This window comes from Pagrus pagrus (assembly GCF_965226575.1).
Source record: "Pagrus pagrus genome assembly, chromosome: 12".
Taxonomy (NCBI): domain Eukaryota; kingdom Metazoa; phylum Chordata; class Actinopteri; order Spariformes; family Sparidae; genus Pagrus; species Pagrus pagrus.
The window spans coordinates 206,596-231,280 of record NC_140196.1 but is presented as its reverse complement, the minus strand read 5'-3'; the positions used below and the strand labels follow the sequence as shown (position 1 = coordinate 231,280).

At 46.7% G+C, this 24,685-nt stretch overlaps 1 protein-coding gene across 2 annotated transcripts; it reads right to left on the bottom strand.

The window, feature by feature from the left end:
* Positions 1 to 348: 348 nt before the first annotated feature.
* On the bottom strand, positions 349 to 22,879 carry LOC311267104 (dynein axonemal heavy chain 17-like). 2 transcript variants are annotated; one of them, XM_084369954.1, is made up of 22 exons: positions 22,381 to 22,879; positions 21,687 to 21,904; positions 21,401 to 21,587; positions 20,495 to 20,594; positions 20,338 to 20,423; positions 20,091 to 20,216; positions 19,825 to 19,983; positions 13,953 to 14,024; positions 13,475 to 13,642; positions 13,282 to 13,398; positions 12,955 to 13,205; positions 10,390 to 10,582; positions 9,691 to 9,837; positions 9,493 to 9,598; positions 3,721 to 3,824; positions 3,503 to 3,622; positions 3,266 to 3,409; positions 1,978 to 2,142; positions 1,661 to 1,897; positions 1,365 to 1,534; positions 1,152 to 1,290; positions 349 to 445 (listed from the first exon to the last, which is right to left on the bottom strand). In XM_084369954.1, the coding sequence occupies exons 1-22, from the start codon at positions 22,723 to 22,725 to the stop codon at positions 440 to 442; spliced, it is 3,360 nt and encodes a 1,119-aa protein (XP_084226080.1). In that variant the 5' UTR covers positions 22,726 to 22,879; the 3' UTR covers positions 349 to 439. The 2 variants fall into 2 exon arrangements, with proteins under 2 accessions (XP_084226080.1, XP_084226081.1); XM_084369955.1 differs by having other exon boundaries at positions 1,661 to 1,885.
* Between the last annotated feature and the right edge of the window lie 1,806 nt (positions 22,880 to 24,685).

Below are 24,685 nucleotides of genomic sequence, written 5' to 3'. Positions count from 1 at the left end.
TTGTAATCCCGCAAGGGGAAATTCTTTTTTTTCACTCACCTTCGAGTCCCCAAGCCAAGTCCCTACAGACTGAGCTATTGTCGCCCCCAGACCTCAGACTTACATGATGTCAGTGAACGCATCAGAGTCAAATATCAAACAGAAACGATCATTGAAGGTCTGTTTCTCACACGTCTGTTCTGGTTGAAAGTAGGCGGGGTTCTCTTGAAAAAGGTGATGTCACAGTTCTCTGTGCACCAATCAGGACTGAGCTGAAGGTGAGTCAGACGGCTGGTGTTCAGTCCGACTGCAGACACTGATGCTTCAGATTAAACCTCTGTGAGCTGAACACTTTAAACAGACTGCAGCTGTGATTCATTCATTAACTTTTAATGTTTACATTGAACAATCTTTTCTTTTTTAATTAATCTCATTTTCAGACATCTCTTCATCCTCTTCATCAACACTGAAACAAACAGAAACAGACACATGAATGTTGTGAACTACATGATGCTCCTGAATGCACCATTACTCTGAAGAAGCAACGTGTGTATATGATACCACAGTAGGACCTGCTCACACTGCACTGATGCTGGGATTCATTAAACTGCGTAGATGAGTGCTGGAACTATACAGTCAAACAGGTGTAGCAGGTGAGGTTCAGGTGTGAGCAGGTGAGGTGCAGGTGTGAGCAGGTGAGGTTCAGGTGTGAGCAGGTTAGGTTTAGATGTGAGCAGGTGTGAGCAGGTGAGGTTCAGGTGTGAGCAGGTTAGGTTTAGATGTGAGCAGGTGTGAGCAGGTGAGGTTTAGGTGTGAGCAGGTGAGGTTTAAATGTGAGCAGGTGTGAGCAGGTGAGGTTTAGATGTGAGCATGTGTGAGCAGGTGAGGTTCAGGTGAGGTTCAGGTGTGAGCAGGTGAGGTTTAGGTGTATGCACAGGTAAGTAAATCACACATGTAAACTGTCAGCTAAATTAATAATAGAACATTAAACAGTAAATATTAAAAACAGTGTCATGTGACTTCCTGTCTCAGAGCAGGTGTGGGCGGAGCTACAGTGTTTGAAGCTCTGAACTTTATTAACAGAAACAGACTGCGTTCAGGGCAGAAAGCCCCAAAACACCACAGAAGGAAGTGACATCATAAACCACAATCTGTCAGAGTGATGTCACTACCTGTAGCTGTGCTGACAGGTGTTCAGGCAGCTGGACTCCTGCAGCCTCCAGCAGGAGGATGGTTTCTGTCAGAGGAAGACTGGAGGAGGAGTCTTCATCATCATCATCATCGTCAACACGACGACTCACCTGCTGCAGACTGAACACACACACAAACACACAGGTGAGTTTACCTGTCACTGACTGAGTCCAGCCGGTCTCAGGTGAGTTTACCTGTCACTGACTGAGTCCAGCAGGTATTCTGTGTACATGTGTCTCCAGTCATGGATAATTGACAGCAGGGAGCCTCTGAAGGGTCGGAGGTCGACCTGTAGCCAGCCGTGCAGAAGAATGATATCATCCAGGCGATTCACCTCTCTGCTCAGTCTGTGGAGCGACTCGATCTGAAGCAACACATCACAACAGGTGAGATCAGAGTGACCAGAATCTCCACCCACACAGGTGGATGCAGTAACAAATATTAAGACAATACAGATTAACAGTAGAATACCTGGACAGGTGTGTCTCACCTCTCTCTGGAAGTCCTTCAAGGTGGGCGGGGCCTCCTCGGCTTCCAGCTCATCAGGCCCAAGCTGTCTGCTGTAGGCCAGAAAGTCCTGCATCATCTCTTTCCTGTTGCTCTGCCACAGATATGAGTACCTGTCCAGCCCCGCCCTCAAATGCTCTGCCTCCTCCCTCACCTGCACCAGGTGACACATCACTTCCTGTTCCAACGCAGTGAGATCTGGACTCTGCTGCAGAGACTCCTGACAGACGCAGGTTTACTTTAGTTTACTTCCCAGAAACAACAGCTGCATGTGTGATGTCAGAGTGATGTCACAGTCACCTGGAGGTTGTCATGGCGACTCACAGAGATCCGGGCTGGCAGACTCGCTGCTGTGTAAATGTCAGTGATGATGGTCTTCAGGAGGCCGCCACCCACTGACGGCTCTAACACACTTCCTGTTTCCTGCAGCTCCAGACGGACCCCCACCAACGGAGCTCTGCAGGTCTACACACACAAACAGACACACACACAGTAATGTTCAGTAAAGATACGCAGTACAGTAGATGTATCTGTGTGTGTACCTGTGGGTCCAGGTGTGTACCTGTGGGTTCAAATGTGTGTACCTGTGGGTCCAGGTGTGTACCTGTGGGTCCAGGTGTGTGTACCTGTGGGTCCATGTGTGTGTACCTGTGGGTCCAGGTGTGTACCTGTGGACCTAAGTCTGTACCTATGGGTCCAGGTGTGTGTACTTTTGGATCCAGGTGTGTGTACCTGTGGATCCAAGTGTGTGTACCTGTGGGTCCAGGTGTGTGTACCTGTGGGTCCATGTGTTTACCTGTGGATCCAGGTGTGTGTATCTGTGGGTCCATGTGTTTACCTGTGGATCCAGGTGTGTGTACCTGTGGGTTCATGTGTTTACCTGTGGATCCAGGTGTGTGTACCTGTGGGTAGGCCTGGGCGATAAACCGAAAATTTACCGATACCGAAATTTACGACCATAACCGACGTCATTTTGCCCATGTCGGTATATTCGGTATTTAAAAAAAAAAGAAAAAAAAAAGTCGTTTTATGTCTTGTTTGGCTGTGTGTGTGTAGGTAGGCTACCAGTATGTTCATGTGTAACTGTTGCCAAAATGCAACCATGGCTTATTTTGTGAATGAACACGAGTCAAACCTTTGTGTAAAAGCATAATTACGACGAAAAAGCCACTTTTAAGATTCAACGTAGTTTCGTTTCCAGGTCAAACTCATTTACAATGGAGGTGCACGGGTCAACTTTTCTGCAGCATCAAAATCGAGCATCAAAACGATGTTCTCAATGCTCGTGTTCATGTGTAGAGACCCTGGTGATGCTACGAGCAAAGTTTCATGTTGTGTCGAGTCTTCTTAGTGTTTTAAAAATAGCGATTTTGATGCTACAGAAAAGTTGACCCGTGCACCTCCATTGTAAATGAGTTTGACCTGGAAACGAAACTACGGTGAATCTTAAATAATTAATTTTTTACTTATCGTTCATTTATCGTTATCGAGGTGAGTTGCTCAATATATCGTGATATTGATTTGAGGCCATATCGCCCAGCCCTACCTGTGGGTCCATGTGTTTACCTGTGGATCCAGGTATGTGTACCTGTGGGTTCATGTTGTCAGACAGGGAGTGCAGAGATCTGAGCAGCAGCTGCAACAGTCCATTCTGGACTTGGTTGTCGATGTGGTCCAGGTACCTGATCCAGGACTCAGAGGAGTCCTCAGCTCCGTACAGACTCCTGTTCACCTGAGGACACAGAGGAGGTCACATCAGCATCTGTCCCCGTGCACCTCTCTTTTCTACTCCGCCCCCTGCTCCTCAGGTGTGATCTGTGGTTACCTGTGTTAACTTGAGCAGTTGCTGTCCCTCCTCTCTGATTTGTCTGTAGCTCTGCTCTGTAGCTCCACCCTCCAGCAGTGAGTCACCTGAGTGATGCAGCAAGTGAAGCTCCGCCCAGCCCTGTAGGTACAGCAACCAAACGTCATCTTGGTGTTCAGGCGAACCTGCCTCAGTGTTGACACTGTCACAGGTAGACACACCGACCAGAGGTCGCTCACCTGGATGATGCCTGTCATGGCGTCCATGTTGGCTCTGGCTTCACTTATTGTAGAGTGGAACATCAACACTCTCTCTCTCTGCTGCTCCACCAGGTGCTGCACACCTGAACACACACACAAGTATGACGTGTTGTGTGTATGCCGTTATAATCAAGTCATATTGCGTGCGTGCATGATTACTTTGTTATGCGTGCGTGCGTTGTTACATGCAGATTGTATTTCATGCGTAACAAGAAGCTGCGTGCGTACGAAGCAGCGTGCGCACGTCTGTCTGTCACTGTTTGACAAATGTTGTTACGCGTTTACACACGCGTGCGGTCGCAGATTCTGATGCGCGACCAGAAGTTGATCTGCACCATGCGCACCACTCCGCGTACATGAACGCCTCGCGTAGTTGTTCTGTGTTCCATTTTCATCCAGTAGATGGTGCAATCGATCAATACGAGATACAGACATACAGACTTTTGCATGACATGATTCATTTGTTCAATGAAGACAGAGAAAGAGTTCTGTTGCTGTTTCTTTTACTTTGTTTCTCACATAAGACACAAAATCAATGACAAACATTTGTAAGTTAACCACGCCCCCCGCAGGTGATCAGTTCATTGAGAACTGCTGGGACCGCTGGAGAGGTGCGTTAGGTTTGTGCACCTGAATAGCTGCAACACACTCCCGGCCGATGAGAGTCTAATTGTATATATATTATTAGATGTAGCCTGTAACGCCGGCCAATGTAATAATGTCCACAAACGTAATAAAAATCTGCAGCATTTAATGTAATAAACCCACAAATGTAATACATTTTCCACAAACGTAATAGCCGCTGCCTACTACAAATGTAACACGCGATTTCCCACAAATGTAATAACTATTACGTTTGTGGGGAAGTGAAAATCGTTATTGCAATAACTTCCCACAAATGTAATAATACAATGAATAATGGTCATTGTGGTTGTTGTTTGTTTGTTTGCCTATACACCTGCTAATACTACTGACCGTGGGTGCAAAATCCAGCTGCTGACTCTCATTATTTTATTGCCCATTGGCAATAAAATAAATCTGGATGTATTTCTCATTTGTAAACACAACACTTATCAGTCTATAGGCAAGAATCTAAAGGTTTACTGATTCAATTCAATTCAAATTTGCTTTATTGCCACAACAACAATATTGCTAAAGCACCAAGAACCACGAAAAGAGTAGGCTACCTAGCACAGTACCGTTATACTTGCTGTGTGTGTGTGTGTGTGTGTAATAATAATAATAATAATAATAATAATAATAACTTTGAACATTATCACAATTAAGTTATCAATTTGTGATGTAAATAAATAACAAAATTCAATCATTAAAGACTCCTTCAAGGTGTTTCAAGGTGTAGCCTATATAAAATACTTTTCTTTTCTTTGAATTACAATGTGACTGATATAGTTTTTCACACACAAAAAGTTAAATTATCTTGTTAAAATCCTTTTCTTTGGTTCAGCACCATGGACAGCGGTGAGAGAGAGAGATGATCCTCAACACTAGAACAGCCAAGAAGGTCATTTTGACCGTTTTCAAATGTGCAATAACTTTGTTGACTGAAAAAATGCAATACTGCTGTTATCTTTAAGTGTCTGCCTGACTTTAAGTGTCTGTATTTTAATTTAAAACAGTTTTTATATAAATTACACAAAAGACAAAGTAAATATGATATGTTTTACCTATTTCGGCCATAAGCGGTCATATTGACCGCCAGTGACCCCACATCATTTCCCGGGTTTAATTGTTACATTTTTCGCACGGTTTGCTGCTTTCATTGTCTCTCTTGTCTCCAACTTTGTTAGCGGTCTCCAGCTGTGCTTCTTTGCGAATATAAAAATATAGTTGTAGGCCTACTCGTTATTATTGATTAGTTGTCATTGATATGTCTGCGATGGAGTCGAGCCTTCACAACGTCCAAAAAGTAAAGGATGAAGAGAAATTTAAACACTGCCGAAGCCCTGAAGATTTTTCAGAACTTGGACAGTGGTGATTCTGATGGAGGGGATCCATCAGAGCTCGGAAATGAGAGCGATCTGTCTAGTGGCGGTCTTCTATAACATCCTCGACCTGGCTGAGATCAATGCCCACATCTTATTCAAGGAGTGCACCAGCAGCAGGATAGCCCGGAGGAAAGCGCGGCAGTCGGCACAAGGTGGGCAGCAGCGGAAGCAACCACCGCAGCAGCAGCAGACACAGAAACGGAGGCAGTGCCAGGTCCGAAAGAGCTGCAAACGGAACAAAACGTCGGACACTTGCAGCAAATGCCACAAGCCCGTGTGTGGCAACTGTGCGAGGAGAGCGGAGGTCATCTGCGTGGACTGTGACCATTGATCGCAACGGTATTGTAAACCTAAAAGTAATTAATGTAATTAGTTTATCAAATTTGTATTATATAATTGTATGTTGTTTTATTGTTCTATTGCCGAAACTTCTTTCTTGGCTCTTTTTTTGTTTTTGTTTTAGATCAGCTCGTTTCCAGCTTTTTCGATTATTATTAGGCCTATTTTTTTATTATATATTATTAAGTGTTAAAATAAAATGTTTAATAATCAAATAAGATACTTTTAATTGTTAATTTTCTTGTTCTGAGTTTTATCTATTAACATCTTGTGTAAATATATGTAATAATTACAGTTTACTATGTGCGATGATATGAATATTGATAAATGTATCATTAAACTTGTTAAAATGTACATTTCGGTGTTATGTTGTTTTTAAAAAAAATATCATGACACAATGAATGCATTCATCACTCAACTGGGTATTTACATGAGCGACTATAGAGTTTAAAATCTAGCGGTCAAAATGACGCTCAAGGCCATTCTAGTAGTTTTGGAATTCCTTCTAATGTTTTAACAAGAAGCACTTTTGGGGGGCGGGCGGGGGACCAGGTGTGTGATAGCGGAGCGGAGAGTCAGCAGCTGGATTTCGCACATACGGTCAGTAGTATTAGCAGGTGTATAGGCAAACAAACAAACAAACAACAACCACAACGACCATTATTCATTGTATTATTACATTTGTGGGAAGTTATTACAAACGTAACACGCGATTTCCCACAAACCTAATAGTTATTACATTTGTAGGAAATCGCGTGTTACGTTTGTAGTAAGCAGCGGCTATTACATTTGTGGGTTTATTACATTAAATGCTGCAGATTTTTATTACGTTTGTGGACATTATTACATTGGCCGGCGTTACAGGCTACATCTAATAATATATATACAATTAGACTCTCATCGGCCGGGAGTGTGTTGCAGCTATTCAGGTGCACAAACTTAACGCACCTCTCCAGCGGTCCCAGCAGTTCTCAATGAAGTGATTACCTGCGGGGGGCGTGGTTAACTTACAAATGTTTGTCATTGATTCTGTGTCTTATGTGAGAAAGCAAAGTAAAAGAAACAGCAACAGAATTCTTTCTCTGTCTTCATTGAACAAATGAATCATGTCATACAAAAGCCTGTATGTCTGTATCTCGCATTGGATCGATTGCACCATCTACTGGATGAAAATGGAACACAGAACAACTACGCGAGGCGTTTATGCACGGTGCAGATCAACTTCCGGTCGCGCAACAGAATCTGACCGCACGTGTGTGTAAACGCGTAACAACATTTGGAAAAACAGTGACAGACAGACGTGCGCACGCTGCTTCATACGCACGCAGCTTCTTGTTACGAGTGACATAGTTTGTGCACGTCATTCCGCCTACGTGTGAGCACGTGACAAAAATGTTCAATTATCTTCATGCGAGCGTTAATGCGTGCATTCGCAAAAAAATGTGTGATTACCGGCATGCAGCAGTCATCACGCGTGAACGTGCGTGTGAAAGGGGGACCATTATAAGTCAATGAGGAAACTACATTACACGTCAGGCGCTGCTCGCTGCACAGTCGTCAAAGCACGCGCGTGACACGTTCAGTTGATACGTGCGCACGCATTATGACACGATTCTACCGCCATAACGTGTCGTGTTATGTGACGTGTCATGTGACGTGTCATGTGACGCGTCATGTGGCGCATCATGTAACGTGTTGTTAGGGCTGCGTGGTATACGCGGTAGACGGTAGAAAATTTGGCCCACGGTAGAGATTTGCGCAGCACCGTCCTACTGTCGATGACGTCATCGCACCTGCCTGAGAGTGAAAATGGCTGCAAGCACAGAGACAGCGGAGAAGGAGGAGCTGGTAAAAAAAAAGCTGGCGGCACGAAGCGAGGGCGTGTCGGTCTAATGGTGTTCACTGTCTGATAACTGTACAGATCCTTCACTCAACAAAATAAAGATAAATGTCCCACAAAGCAACGTTACAGGACCAAACAACAGTAACGTAGTAACTGGTCGTGTCTTTGGCAACTTATATGAGGAAAAAAATACCACAGTTATTCGTGAAGAAGTGTCTGTCCGACCGACTATTTCTGCCCGAAAAACAGCGTCTGTCCCCGGCAAAAAACTTTATCTCACCAACTGTTTGTCGCGGTGATGGTCAGCCCTCCCGACCGAGACATCAGTGAACTTTCCCCCATAAACAGCCTCCCTCCCCGCGAGTGAAAGAGTCAGACAGTGTCCCGTTTACTAATGGCGATTATGTAACTAAGAGAAAAACGTAACTTTGTCATTTTCCAGGGGTAAAACACACGTCATCATCATGACATGTACCGTCACGTCTCTTTTGGAGCCGCGGCCTCTTCACTAAGTCACACTTGTTTTATATTTCCTTTTTAGATTTACTTGAATACTGTGTAATGTACCTGGGCTTGAACTTGAAGCAAAAGTATAATTATTGCAAGTTGCACTACTTTTTGTATTGGTTTTATAAAAGATGTTTGTGAAATTTGCACAGTAAAAGTTTTGTATTTTGACTGTAATTGTCTTTGAATTCTGATTCCTCACTTCATTAGAATCATGAGTGCCTCTTCTTTGTAAACAGCATCATTTTCTGGGACCATGCAAACCTGTATTACTACTAGTGTGGAATTATTCTACAATATTCAAATCAAATCAAATCAAATCAAATTTTATTTGTATAGCCCAAATTCACAAATCACAGTTTGCCTCAGAGGGCTTTACAATCTGTACAGAGACGACACCCTCTGTCCTTCGACCCTCGATTCGAGTGAGGAAAAACTTGCCCCAAAAAAAAGCCCTTTTAACAGGGAAAAAAAAAATGCGGAAGAAACCTCAGGAAGAGCCACAGAGGAGGGATCCCTCTCCCAGGACGGACAGACGTGCAATAGATGTCGCATGTACAGAGCAGATCAACGAGATCACAATGTAAACAATTATAATGGATGGTTGACAGGAATGAAAGCACATAAAGAGGCATCACAGCAACAACAATGAAATTCCCTCATCATGACAGTAAAATAGGCCATCCTAAGTCAATCTACTGCAGTAATTCCTCTCTCAACCAGTAGAAAATGCTGTGAGCACCTGATTATGCATGAAAAAAAAAATACCGTCATATACCGTGAAACAGTTAGAATTTTGAAAAATACCGTGATATTCATTTTTGGTCATACCGCCCAGCACTACGTGTTGTGTTATGTGACGTGTCATGTGACGTGTTGTGTGACATATTGTGTTGTGTGATGTGTTATGTGACGTGTTGTGTTATGTGACGTGTCATGTGACGTGTTATGTGATGTGTTATGTGACGTGTTGTGTGACGTGTTGTGTTGTATGATGTGTTATGTGACGTGTCGTGTTGTGTGACGAGTTATGTGACGTGTCATGTGACGTGTCACCTTCACAGCTCCAGGTGTTTGTCTGCAGCTTGGACAGAGTCTGGTACAGGTCTTGCTGCTGGTCCTGGATCAGGGGACGCTCCACCTGCAGGACGTCACTCACCACCTGAAGGAGGACCAAACCTGTCAAATGACCTCCACCTTCATCTTCACCACCATCTAACTGTCAGACCTGTGTGTGTGTGTGTGTGTGTGTACCTGGTTGTAGCAGGACACCATGTGACTCAGGCTCAGGTAGGTCTGAGTGATGTCATCTCTACAGGTGAGGAGTCGAGCAGTGTTGGGGTGGAGCTCCACATCTGCCTCCCTGCTCACACACCTGAGCTCCCTGAGCACCTCCTCAAGCTGGACACACACACACACACACACACACTTTGAATGAGGTAATGAGCCTGTAAGCATGACTTTGTTTGTAAAATTATAAATAAAATTGAATAAAACCAGAAGCTGAGAGTCTTCATGTTCCCTGAATGTTGAACTAATTAAACTGTAGCTTTTGCCTTAAAAAGAAAAACTGAAGAATGTGTGGAAGTTAAAGTTTTGATGTTTCAGAGATAATTCTATGTTGAAAGTTGAAACATTACAAAAACCTTTAAATGTCAAAACTTTTCTGTCTTGTCAGCCTACACATTTAAATATTGGATGTTAGTATGTTACACAGTGTTTTTCAGTGTCCATGATGCTCCACAGTGTGAAGTTTATAAGCACGCAGCCATTAAAACATCTTTGTGTGACATCATGAACGCAGCAGGTGAGTCTGCACATGCTACTGGTTCATACATTCATATAATAAACAGAGGCTGGAGGACTCTACTCTGCCAATGAGCTCCTGTTCTCCCAGGTAACAGCAGCAGACAGGTGAGTGGAGGCTGCAGCTCCACCCTTCCTCTGACTGACCTTGTGGCTGCAGTTAACTCCCAGCATGCCTTGCTGGCTGTGTTGTATCAGAGGTTGCTCCATGATGAATCCACAGTCTGAGTCCAGCTGATGGCTCCAGTCTGACCTCACCTGGTCCCTTAAGTCCTGCAGGAGGTCCACAACCTTCTGGAACCTCTGCAGCACCAGCTGGGACTCACCTGAGTCCACACACCTGAACACAACACACAGACTGTATTTGAACACATCATAAACTGTAGTTTTACAGGTGTTGGACAGTAATCTGAGGAATCACAGCTGTTGGACAGTAATCTGAGGATTTACTGGTGTTGGACAGTAATCTGAGGATTTACAGGTGTTGGACAGTAATCTGAGGTTTCACAGGTGTTGGGCAGTAATCTGAGGTTTTACAGGTATTGGACAGTAATCTGAGGATTTACAGGTGTTGGACAGTAATCTGAGGAATCACAGGTGTTGGACAGTAATCTGAGGTTTTACAGGTGTTGGACAGTAATCTGAGGATTTACAGGTGTTGGACAGTAATCTGAGGATTTACAGGTGTTGGACAGTAATCTGAGAATTTACAGGTGTTGGGCAGTAATCTGAGGAATCACAGGTGATGGACAGTAATCTGAGGATTTACAAGTGTTGGGCAGTAATCTGAGGTTTTACAGGTGTTGGACAGTAATCTGAGGATGTACAGGTGTTGGACAGTAATCTGAGGTTTTACAGGTGTTGGACAGTAATCTCAGGTTTTACAGGTGTTGGACAGTAATCTGAGAAATCACAGGTGATGGACAGTAATCTGAGGATTTACAAGTGTTGGGCAGTAATCTGAGGTTTTACAGGTGTTGGACAGTAATCTGAGGATGTACAGGTGTTGGACAGTAATCTGAGGTTTTATAGGTGTTGGGCAGTAATCTGAGGATTTACAAGTGTTGGGCAGTAATCTGAGGTTTTACAGGTGTTGGACAGTAATCCGAGGTTTCACAGGTATTGGACAGTAATCTGAGGATTTACAGGTGTTGGACAGTAATCTGAGGAATCACAGGTGTTGGACAGTAATCTGAGGATTTACAAGTGTTGGGCAGTAATCTGAGGTTTTACAGGTGTTGGACAGTAATCTGAGGATGTACAGGTGTTGGACAGTTATCTGAGGTTTTATAGGTGTTGGGCAGTAATCTGAGGATTTACAAGTGTTGGGCAGTAATCTGAGGTTTTACAGGTGTTGGACAGTAATCTGAGGTTTCACAGGTATTGGACAGTAATCTGAGGATTTACAGGTGTTGGACAGTAATCTGAGGAATCACAGGTGTTGGACAGTAATCTGAGGATTTACAAGTGTTGGGCAGTAATCTGAGGTTTTACAGGTGTTGGGCAGTAATCCGAGGTTTTACAGGTATTGGACAGTAATCTGAGGAATCACAGGTGTTGGACAGTAATCTCAGGTTTTACAGGTGTTGGACAGTAATCTGAAGAATCACAGGTGATGGACAGTAATCTGAGGATTTACAAGTGTTGGGCAGTAATCTGAGGTTTTACAGGTGTTGGACAGTAATCTGAGGATGTACAGGTGTTGGACAGTAATCTGAGGTCTTACAGGTGTTGGACAGTAATCTGAGGTTTTACAGGTGTTGGACAGTAATCTGAGAAATCACAGGTGATGGACAGTAATCTGAGGTTTTACAGGTGTTGGACAGTAATCTGAGGTTTTACAGGTGTTGGACAGTAATCTGAGAAATCACAGGTGATGGACAGTAATCTGAGGATTTACGAGTGTTGGGCAGTAATCTGAGGTTTTACAGGTGTTGGACAGTAATCTGAGGATGTACAGGTGTTGGACAGTAATCTGAGGTTTTACAGGTGTTGGACAGTAATCTGAGGATTTACGAGTGTTGGGCAGTAATCTGAGGTTTTACAGGTGTTGGACAGTAATCTGAGGATGTACAGGTGATGGACAGTAATCTGAGGTTTTACAGGTGTTGGACAGTAATCTGAGGATTTACAAGTGTTGGGCAGTAATCTGAGGTTTTACAGGTGTTGGACAGTAATCCGAGGTTTTACAGGTATTGGACAGTAATCTGAGGATTTACAGGTGTTGGGCAGTAATCTGAGGTTTTACAGGTGTTGGGCAGTAATCCGGGGTTTTACAGGTGTTGGACAGTAATCTGAGGATTTACAGGTGTTGGACAGTAATCTGAGGAATCACAGGTGTTGGACAGTGATCTGAGGATTTACAAGTGTTGGGCAGTAATCTGAGGTTTTACAGGTGTTGGGCAGTAATCCGGGGTTTTACAGGTATTGGACAGTAATCTGAGGATTTACAGGTGTTGGACAGTAATCTGAGGAATCACAGGTGTTGGACAGTAATCTGAGGATTTACAAGTGTTGGGCAGTAATCTGAGGTTTTACAGGTGTTGGACAGTAATCTGAGGATTTACAGGTGTTGGACAGTAATCTGAGGAATCACAGGTGTTGGACAGTAATCGGAGGTCTTACAGGTGTTGGACAGTAATCTGAGGAATCACAGGTGTTGGACAGTAATCAGAGGTCTTACAGGTGTTGGACAGTAATCTGAGGTCTTACAGGTGTTGGACAGTCCTGTAGCTGTTCAGAGCGTCCTCAGCTCTCAGTCGGAGCTGTTGAGTCCAGCAGAGTTTGGCTGCAGCAGACGGACAGAACCTGCTGAATGTTTCTGATTTCTCTTTCTGACTGAAGAACAGCAGCTCGGTCTGATCCAGCTCCACCAGGACCATCTCCACCAGCCGGATTAGGTGAGGACGCAGCTGATCCTGGATAAGAGGACGGTCCAGGATGAGCCTGAACATCTGCACCAGCTGAAACAGAGACCAGATCAGAACGGAGCTCGTCTCCCTGCAGCTGCTGTCGTGTGGAGGAGTTATAGACTCGTACCTTTGCTGCAGATGAAGACACGCAGCAGTCCTCTAAGGCTCTGCTGAGGACAAACACCAGCTGTCTGTCCAGGTCTGACACCTGAACCTGAAACTGATCCAGGTGAAGCTCAAAGCTCTGAGAAAAAGAGGAGGAGGCGTCACACACAGCTCAGATTCAAACAGGAGGATTCTCACATACAAGCTGAAGTCACCTGGTCGTCGGGGTCAGTGGGGTCACAGTTGGACTGGGACAGAGCCGTCACATGACGCAGGAAGTCCAGATACACGTCCTGAACCACGTCAGTCCACATCCTGCTGCTGACACCGGACAGGACTGTCTGATCCAGCTGATGCAGCTGCAGACTGACACACAGCACCTCCTGCAGGATGACAGAGGAATTACAAACACAAACTGGTTCTGAAAGTAACTGAGGACATTTACTCGCTGATAGTTTATAAATATTTCCATTTTCTGCTTCTTTCTGTGTCTGTTCATCTTCTACATTACAAATATAATCAATTCATCAATTATTACAGATTATTACAGATGTTTTAAAGTTGAGTGTCTCAGCCCTGCCTCCTTTATCCAATCAGGACAGAGGACTGCATGAAGAGGCGGTCCTGTTACAGAGCAGGGTCCTCCGGTTCTGGTTCCAGATGATGTGTGTGTGTGTGTGTGTGTGTGTGTACCTGGATGCTGTGCAGTCGTGTCAGGAAGTTGTCCAGGTGAGAGAAGACCAGGTGTGAAGGAAAGTCCCAGCTCTGTGTGAGACACTTTCAACAGTTAACTGCTTCTGATTGTCTGACTGATCACATATTGATGTTACCATGCAGGGCTGTAAACTAACTTTTTGGCTCACCTGCCAAGGGGACCGGTAGATGAAAGAATCTACCGGCCAAGTAAATTTTTTACCGGCCAAATAATAAATTGCCTCTTTTTGTTGCATATACATCTGTTTCAGTACTTTTCATTGAGATAACAGTATTATATAGCAGTACATGCTTAGAAAAGAGGCCAAAGTATTATTTAGAAATACATTTTAATATTATTAATTGAATTTCATTCATTTCATCTCAAACATTGCAAATTGAAAACTTTAACAGTGCAAAACTGTGACAAAGGAAACACTCATTAATTACTCATCAGAACAGACCAATCCGATCCAGTATGCATCTCTAATCAGAACTCCTCCTCACTGTCTTCAGCAGACACCCTCTCAGACACCCTCTTTGCACCACCATCCATATAGTCAGGCCGTCTGCTTCTAACTGAGCTCTCGTGCCACAGCATCATAGCTGTGCTCGGATCAAAGTCTTTTATGTCTGGGGAGCAGAGTTGAATAATCAGAATATCTGACAGAGTGTCATCGTCATCGTTTTGTTGCCCACCACAAATGAATTTCCGCGCTGTTTTTCTTTGGCGTGTGTCCGGCAGACGGAGCAAAACATGACACCTGTCGAGTCGTCGTACTGAAGCCATTCCCTGTCAGTCTTCCACTTCTCACTGAACTTTCTCACTTTTGCTTTTTTCGTCGATGTTTCGCCTTCTTTGTCACCTTCCTTTCCACCTATCTCCTCTGTATTTTTCCTCTTTGGTTCAATCAAACCGGGAATATGCCGCCACATTGCTGCGCTCGAGTCTCACTCACTGCGCCAAACTTTTAAAGAGCGGTGACGCGCATGCTACGTTGCTTCGGGGGAACTATTTTCTACAGCGGTGACATCGGGGGAGCTACTTCAGTGTGACACACAACAAATCACCAGTTTAGCTTGACGTTTGCTACCGTCATAATTTATCAGTTTACAGCTACTACAATGTTTTGTTATATCATGCATAATTTATTGCAAGAGCACGACCATCGGGACAAACATTTACCCACCCCAGTGGCATGTATCCCTCCAAAATTAAGTCGCCAGGGGAATATTTTAGTCGCATTTGGCGAATGGCGACCGCTAGTTTACAGCCCTGTTACCCCGGTTACCAGATGATTGACACTGTTCACGGTGTACAGAGACGATTTAAGGAGCTCCTCCTGAACAGTTCACGACCGGCAGATGATTGATTGAAGTCATGTTTGGAACTGTGCGGTGCGATTTGGGTGGCTGTTCCGGGGCGGGTGCCCCGGCGACCCAATCCCCGGACGGTGACTCTAGCCATGGGGACATGGAATGTCACCTCGCTGGGGGAGAAAGAGCCTGAGCTGGTGCGGGAGGTTGAGCGTTACTGGCTAGAGATAGTTGGGCTCACCTCCACGCACAGTATGGGCTCTGGAACCCAACTCCTTGAGAAAGGCTGGACTCTCTTCTGCTCTGGAGTTGCCCGCGGTGAGAGGCGGCGAGCTGGTGTGGGCTTGCTCATAGCTCCCCAGCTCAGCCACCATGTGTTGGAGTTTTCCCCGGTGAATGAGAGGGTCGTTTCCCTGCGCCTCCGGGTCGGGGATAGGTCTCTCACTGTTGTTTCGGCCTACGGGCCAAACGGCAGTGCAGAGTACCCGGCCTTCTTGGAGTCCCTGGGAGGGGTACTGGAGAGTGCTCCAACCGGGGACTCCATCGTTCTACTGGGGGACTTCAACGCTCACGTGGGCGGCGACAGTGTTACCTGGAGGGGTGTGATTGGGAGGAACGGCCTCCTCGATCTGAACCCGAGCGGTGTTCTGTTGTTGGACTTCTGTGCTAGTCACAGTTTGTCCATAACGAACACCATGTTCAAGCATAAGGGTGTCCATCAGTGCACGTGGCACCAGGACGCCCTAGGCCGGAGGTCAATGATCGACTTTGTGGTTGTGTCATCTGACCTCCGGCCATATGTCTTGGACACTCGGGTGAAGAGAGGGGCTGAGCTGTCAACTGATCACCACCTGGTGGTGAGTTGGATCTGCTGGCAGGGGAGGAAGCTGGACAGACTTGGCAGACCCAAACGTATTGTGAGGGTCTGCTGGGAACGTCTGGTGGAACCCTCTGTCGGGGAGGTCTTCAACTCCCACCTCCGGGAGAGCTTTGACCAGATCCCGAGGGAGGCTGGGGACATTGAGTCCGAATGGACCTTGTTCTCCGCTTCCATTGTTGACGCGGCTGCTCGAAGCTGTGGCCGTAAGGTCTCCGGTGCCTGTCGTGGCGGCAATCCCCGAACCCGGTGGTGGACACCGAAAGTAAGGGATGCTGTCAAGCTGAAGAAGGAGTCCTATCGAGCCTGGTTGGCTCGGGGGACTTCTGAGGCAGCTGACGGGTACCAATAGGCCAAGCGTGCTGCAGCGCGGGCGGTCGAGGAAGCAAAAGCTTGGGTCTGGGAAAAGTTCGGGGAGGCCATGGAGGAGGACTACCGGTCGGCCTCGAGGAAATTCTGGCAAACCATCCGGCGCCTCAGGAAGGGGAAGCAGCCCTCCACCAACACTGTTTACGGAGGAGGTGGGGAGCTGTTGACCCCGACTGTGGATATCGTCGGGCGGTGGAAGGAATACTTCGAGGATCTCCTCAATCTCACTGACACACCTTCCATAGAGGAAACAGAGGCTGGGGACTCAGAGGTTAATCCATTCATCACCTGGGCCTAAGTCACTGAGGTAGTTCGGAAGCTCCCCAGTGGCGGGTACCTCAAGTCTCTGGATGTTGTGGGGCTGTCTTGGCTGACACGTCTCTGCAACATCGCGTGGCAGTCAGGGACAGTGCCTCTGGACTGGCAGACCGGGGTGGTGGTCCCTCTATTCAAAAAGGGGGACCGGAGGGTGTGTTCCAACTATCGGGGGATCACACTCCTCAGCCTCCCTGGTAAAGTCTATTCCAGGGTACTGGAGAGGAGAATTTGGCCGGTAGTCAAACCTCGGATTCAGGAGGAACAATGCGGTTTTCGTCCTGGCCGTGGAACACTGGACCAGCTCTATACCCTCCGCAGGGTGCTCGAGGGTTCATGGGAGTTTGCCCAACCAGTCCACATGTGTTTTGTGGACTTGGAGAAGGCATTCGACCGTGTCCCTCGTGGCATTCTGTGGGAGGTGCTTCGGGAGTATGGGGTCGGGGGCCGTCTGCTAAGGGCTGTACGGTCCCTGTACGACCGGAGCAGGAGCCTGGTTCGCATTGCCGGCAGTGAGTCAGACCTCATCCCAGTGCATGTTGGACTCCGGCAGGGCTGCCCTTTGTCACCGGTTCTGTTCATTATTTTTAGGGACAGAATTTCTAGGCGCAGTCATGGGCCGGAGGGGATCTGATTCGGGAGCCACAGGATTTCATCCCTGCTTTTTGCGGACGATGTTGTCTTGTTGGCTCCATCGAGCCAGGACCTCCAGCATCTCCTGGGGCGGTTTGCAGTCGAGTGTGAAGCAGCTGGGATGAGAATCAGCACCTCCAAGTCCGAGGCCATGGTTCTCGACCGGAAAAAGGTGGCTTGCTCCCTCCGGGTTGGGGGAGAGTTCCTGCTAGGCCTGCACGATATGAGGAAAATCTGCGATGTGCGATAACACTGTTCAATATTGCGATGACGATATAACTTGCGATAAATATTAATAATATATTATAATAAACAAATATATAATAATAATATAATAAACAAATATTGAAGTTTGCATATTATTAACTATACAGTTAATAATAGTGTTTCCGCATTAATATGTAGACAGCTAACATAGACCCGAAACATTGAATAGCCAATGCCCACTGAATAAAGAATGAAATAAATTATTTTGAACATGCTTTTATCGAACAAACTGCACATGAATACCCAACCAATTAAGCAGAACATTAATTTAAATAAGACATTATAATTATATGAAATTAAAGTTTAATTTCCCCTGCTCCCTTTAAACTATGTTCTTGTAAACTCAACCAAAACATCTCTTACCATGCAGAGTTGAAATAAATAAAAAAAAATCCAGGGGGAAACAACTTACATAATTAAATAAATATAAATTAAACATGGCACTTTATATTAACTGTAATGTCTCTCATCACAGTCATCAAGGCCCTTGACTCTGCCTAACAAGGTGCAGAGATCTATAGTATGAACTGAAATAGAGCAGGGCCGGCCCAATAAGTCAAGAGAAAATAAAATCAGGAAAACATGTCTACCCTTTAGGTCAAGTTACAACCTTAGTTATTCCCTTAACACAAGTTCTTGGCCAAGAAAACCAGCATATTAACTTTGTTAGGTTTCAGACATGTACCACATTCCCTGATGTGCTGATGTGCTTACACAGTACCTGTCTTTGTAACACGTTGTAACAGTCAGAGTTATTTAATGTAGCGCCACTAGGTGGCGCCTCCTTTTGTTTAATGGGTAATGTAACCTGTACGATGAAGAAGAGCAGGTGTACTTCCGCTCCTCATGAGAAAGGATACCGCTAACAGAGCAAAGACTTCCCTTTTAATGTGTTTTTATTTTGTAAACTGTCGGCAGAAGAACGTGGGTGTGTTCGTTTGCACGGATGCCTGTAACATTAGTGCCTTAGAGACCTGGCATGGCATGGTCAGTGTGATGAATAAAAGTGCCGTGCGGAAACCCCCAATGTCGCCTGCCGTCTCTTGAGAAACCGGAGCTACCCGGCGTTGCCGCACTAAAGTGGACCATCACCTTCCCCTTCACCAGCCCACGTTACAACGTCGTCTCTCCTGAATCCAAAATAACTCCATATAGCAGAAGTGCTGTTCTTCCTCGACCGTTTTCATCGCTTTTCTCTCCTCCCTCAGCCATCATAACCTGGCAATCACCACCAAACTGATGCCGATTAATTTTGTCAGGGTAGCTAACGGCTAGCTGGGGATTCATCTGATTGGCCCTTGTATCCAGGGCTCCATCTGATAGGCTAAATGTTAGCAAGCTCACGGTGCATGCATGCCGCATGTAAACAAAATGATTTTTCTTATTCATCGCGTGTCAGGCAGTCTTTTGCGATGTGTTTATCGCACGTTCATATCGCGATGACAATGAAAACTCGATTTATCGGGCAGCCCTAGTTCCTGCCTAGAGATGCGCAAGATTGACAGGCGGATTGGTGCGGCGGCCGCAATAACGCGGTCGCTGTATCGGTCTGTCGTGGTGAAGAGAGAGCTGAGCCGAAAGGCAATCTACGTTCCTACCCTCATCTATGGTCATGAACTTTGGGTCGTGACCGAAAGAATAAGATCTCGGATACAAGCGGCCGAAATGAGTTTCCTTCGCAGGGTGCTGGGGCGCTCCCTTAGAGATAGGGTGAGGAGCTCTGCCGCACGGGAGGAGCTCAGAGTAGAGCCGCTGCTCCTCCACATCGAGAGGAGCCAGCTGAGGTGGCTCGGGCATCTGTATCGGATGCCCGGAGGCGTCCAATGAGCCTCAGCAGCAGGACTCACACAGTAGAATCTGTATCAGACATTCGTTTTTTTACAACTGGGAAAATTCACATGGACGTTCCCTGAAGTCAGAACAACAACTCTGAAAGTTCACAGGTGATGTGTAGATGGTGTTCACAGGTGATGTGTAGATGGTGTTCACAGGTGATGTGTAGATGGTGTTCAGGTTGATTCAAATCTAAAGTCTGAAGAACGACAGGAAGCAGGAGGATCCCAGGAGCATGTGTCATGTGGTCTGCAGCTGTACCTGGTTCTGGTTCTGACTTTCCAGCTGAGTCCTGCACTGACTGTAGGCCTGTTTGAGGGTCTGCAGAGTCTGGATCACCAGTCTGACATCATCCAGGACTGGACCAGGGTCTGACACCAGACCATGCATCACTTCCTCTACACGCAGGAACTTCCTGCTCTGCGGAGGATAAAGGAGGGTTTGATGATCTCTCTCTCTCTCTCTCTCTCTCTCTCACACACACACACACACACACACTTTCTCTCTCTCTCTCTCTCTGTCAGTACCATCTGGATGAAGAGGTTGCAGATCTCCTGCAGCAGGACCACCATCCTACCGGGTTTACAGTAGAACTCAGACTGGATCCACACCTGACGCACCTCCTCCATCACAGCAGCCATGTTGGCCCCCAGCTGCCAATCAAACATAAGTGATGATGTCACACCGAACACCAGTGCAGGATCAGGTCTGTTGAGCCTAATCAGGCTGTACCAGTGACCTGCTCATAAACTTGACATCAGACAGCAGCTGTACCTGCTGGTACTCCACCTGCTCCACCTGCTCCAGCTTCTCCTGCAGACGAGTCAGATTCAGAGTCACATCTTCAGCCTCCTTCAGACCTGAGGAGGACATCACAGTCAGCTGTGTGTCAGAGTTTTTAGGAGATATGTCACAGACAGATGATGTCTACCTTCCTGGACGTCTCCGTATATGTCTCTCAGAGTGGACCAGTAGACGCTCTGTGCTTTCTGAACGATGGACGCCACCTGCTGAGCTCTGCTGCTGGTCAGCTGAACAAACATCAACAAGAAATAAACAATCTAAGATAGTTATACATGTATTATTTATATATTTTGTATTGTTACATACTTCTAAGTGAAGTGGCCCTAATGACTCTGAAACTCAGAGCTCACACGAGTCCTTAACGACGGTGTAATGACACTCCCACACTCTGTAAGGGCACTCCTACACTATGTAGGGGCACTCCCACACTCTGTAAGGACACTCCCATATCACGTAAGGACACCCCCACACTATATAAGGACACCCCCACACAGGGTTAAAAGCCTGCAGCTCCTTCAGTTAGTTAGAAGTGAGAAGCCTCTTGGATGAGACGTGAAACATCTTCAACAAACTGAAACAAGTCCAGTTGACTCAATACAGAACTTAGAGGTACCAGGACCTGAATGACTGAGAACCTTCATCAACATATTTACATACTCTTGTGTCTGTTGGCTGTTTAATATCAGTATGTTTTATGTTCTGTTCTCAAGGAGCAACTGCAGTCACTCAGTGGTCACACTGAACTGGTTTAAACTGGGATGTGTCAGTCCAGTCTGTTAGGCTGATATCATCCAATTCTGACGGTGCTGACTCTACACCAAACCTCTGTTTATTTTCTGAAGGTTTAAGAATATCTTTGTTAAAGTAACAAACCTGTTAATTCTAGCTTGAACCCCAAACCCTTCAAACAGAAGAACAATAATCTGTAAAGACAACTTTCTATACCTCAAAGCATCAAAGACACAGAGCTGGACCCAATCAGGCTGCTGTGGCCCAGTGACATCATCACCTGCTGTCAGTGTGACATCATCACCTGCTGCTGGATGAAGTGCAGGTTGTTCAGTCTGTTCCTCCAGAAGTTAAACTCCTCTGAGGGAAGCGGCTTCAGTCCGTCCAGAACCGGCTGAGACGAGTGCTGCTTCAGGAACTCTGACACAAGCTCCGCCCACTCTATGATCGTCGAATCACAGCTGTGAAGGAGCTCCATGTCTGACAGCTTCCTGTTAGAGGAGGGAGAGATGACAGCATGCTTTAGTTCAGATGGTGCCTCAGCTGGATGCCAACAGAGATGATGTTTATCTTACATTTGTCTGTCTTACCGAGCATCGTTATGGAGAGCGTTGTCATGGAGAGCGTCGTCATGGAGTGCGTCGTCATGGAGAGCGTCAGGATGAGGTAGAAAGGTCTCTCCCTCTATGTGAGCCTTCATCACCAGCGCTTCGTTCTTCTGTCTCTCCATGAACCTCAGAGCCTCCTCAGCCACACCTGCTGCCCAGGTACTGCTGGTTTCTGGGTTGCTAAGCAACGGGCAGGTCACCTGAGGGGAGAGACAAGACTTTACTTCTGCCTCAACTTACCTGAAATATCTTTAGCTCAATTAGTTTACCTGGCTTTGATAATGTAAATTGTCTTTATTCTTGCACATTTGACCTGAATTAGCATTAGCTGACACTGCTTTAAAATTAGCTTGAGCTTTAGCTTACCTAAAATAGCCTTAACTTTCCTAGCCTTATGCAGTCAGCCTCGACGTTGGACCATTAGCTCAATTAGCATTGATGTGAATGTCATTCTTAACTTGAGCCCTATTTTAACTACATTTGTCTTAGCTAGCACACCGATAGACTTCATATTAGCTTCTATTCTGTTTCCATGACTTCAATGACTGTTGGCCTTAGTTTAGCTTCAGTTGATGTTAGCCTTAGCTTAGCTAGCCTTTATATTACTGTTAGCCATATCTTCACACTTGGCATTAGCTTGAATTAGCCCGAGCTGACAGTTAGCTTTAGCTGTTACCTGCTCAGAGACAGCGATGATGAAGCTCAAGGCGTCCTCTCCCTGAACTTCTTGGATGATTAAACTCTCTCTGGTGTTTTCTTTGGTCAGAACTCCAGGTCCAGTTTTAGAGACACAGATGACTTTAGTTTGGACATTTGTTGGGAAGTGGAGGCTGACAGAGAGTCCAGACTGTGGATGCTGACAGATGAACAGGGTCCAGTAGTCCTGAGTGTTGAAGAAGCTGTTGAACATCACCTGACTCTCCTCCTCTGACACCAGGTCCCGCCATTTTTCAGGGTCCAGTCTGAAACTGTTGACAGTGAAACTCTGAAGTGGATCCAACCGCCTGTCTCCACCATCCATCTCTGTGTGTGTCTGTCTGCGTGTGTCTGCCTGTGTGTGTCTGTGTGTGTCTGCCTGTGTGTGTCCACAGTCAATGATCAGAAACGGATGTCCGTCAGTCCTCACGGGCCTGACGGTTGACGGTCAGTTGGTGCTGCCTTCACAGTCCTTCTCTACAGTCGGAAAATTCAGCACATGAAGACGAACGTTTTCCGTTATTATTTAAATACATGATGTATATATATTTACATTTAATTCATCTGTAGTCACAGACACACACACAGCACAGACACACACCCAGCACAGACACACACACCCAGCACAGACACACACCCAGCACACACACACACCCAGCACAGACACACACACCCAGCACACACACACACCCAGCACAGACACACACACAGCACAGACACACACACCCAGCACAGACACCCAGCACACACACACACACACAGCACAGACACACACACAGCACAGACACACACCCAGCACACACACACACCCAGCACAGACACACACACAGCACAGACACACACACCCAGCACAGACACCCAGCACACACACACACACACAGCACAGACACACACACAGCACAGACACACACACCCAGCACAGACACACACCCAGCACACACACACACACCCAGCACAGACACACACCCAGCACACACACACACACCCAGCACACACACACACACACAGCACAGACACACACACAGCACAGACACACACCCAGCACACACACACACACACACAGCACAGACACACACTCCCAGCACAGACACACACACCCAGCACAGACACACACTCCCAGCACAGACACACACACAGCACAGACACACACACCCAGCACAGACACACACCCAGCACACACACACACCCAGCACAGACACACACACAGCACAGACACACACTCCCAGCACAGACACACACACCCAGCACACACACACACCCAGCACAGACACACACACCCAGCACAGACACACACCCAGCACACACACACACCCAGCACAGACACACACACCCAGCACAGACACACACCCAGCACACACACACACCCAGCACAGACACACACACAGCACAGACACACACACCCAGCACAGACACACACCCAGCACACACACACACCCAGCACAGACACACACACCCAACAGACACACACACACCCAGCACAGACACACACACCCAGCACACACACACACACACCCAGCACAGACACCCAGCACACACACACACACACACAGCACAGACACACACACCCAGCACACACACACACACACAGCACAGACACACACACCCAGCACACACACACACCCAGCACAGACACACACCCAGCACACACACACACACAGCACAGACACACACACACAGCACAGACACACACACCCAGCACACACACACACCCAGCACAGACACCCAGCACACACACACACACACACACACACACACACACACAGCACAGACACACACACAGCACAGACACACACTCCCAGCACAGACACACACACCCAGCACAGACACACACCCAGCACACACACACACCCAGCACAGACACACACACAGCACAGACACACACACCCAGCACAGACACACACCCAGCACACACACACACCCAGCACAGACACACACACCCAGCACACACACACACCCAGCACAGACACCCAGCACACACACACACACCCAGCACAGACACACACTCCCAGCACAGACACACACACCCAGCACAGACACCCAGCACAGACACACACACCCAGCACAGACACCCAGCACACACACACACACCCAGCACAGACACACACTCCCAGCACAGACACACACACCCAGCACAGACACACACACAGCACAGACACACACCCAGCACAGACACACACACAGCACAGACACACACACCCAGCACACACACACACCCAACACAGACACACACCCAGCACACACACACACACAGCACAGACACACACACCCAGCGCACACACACACAC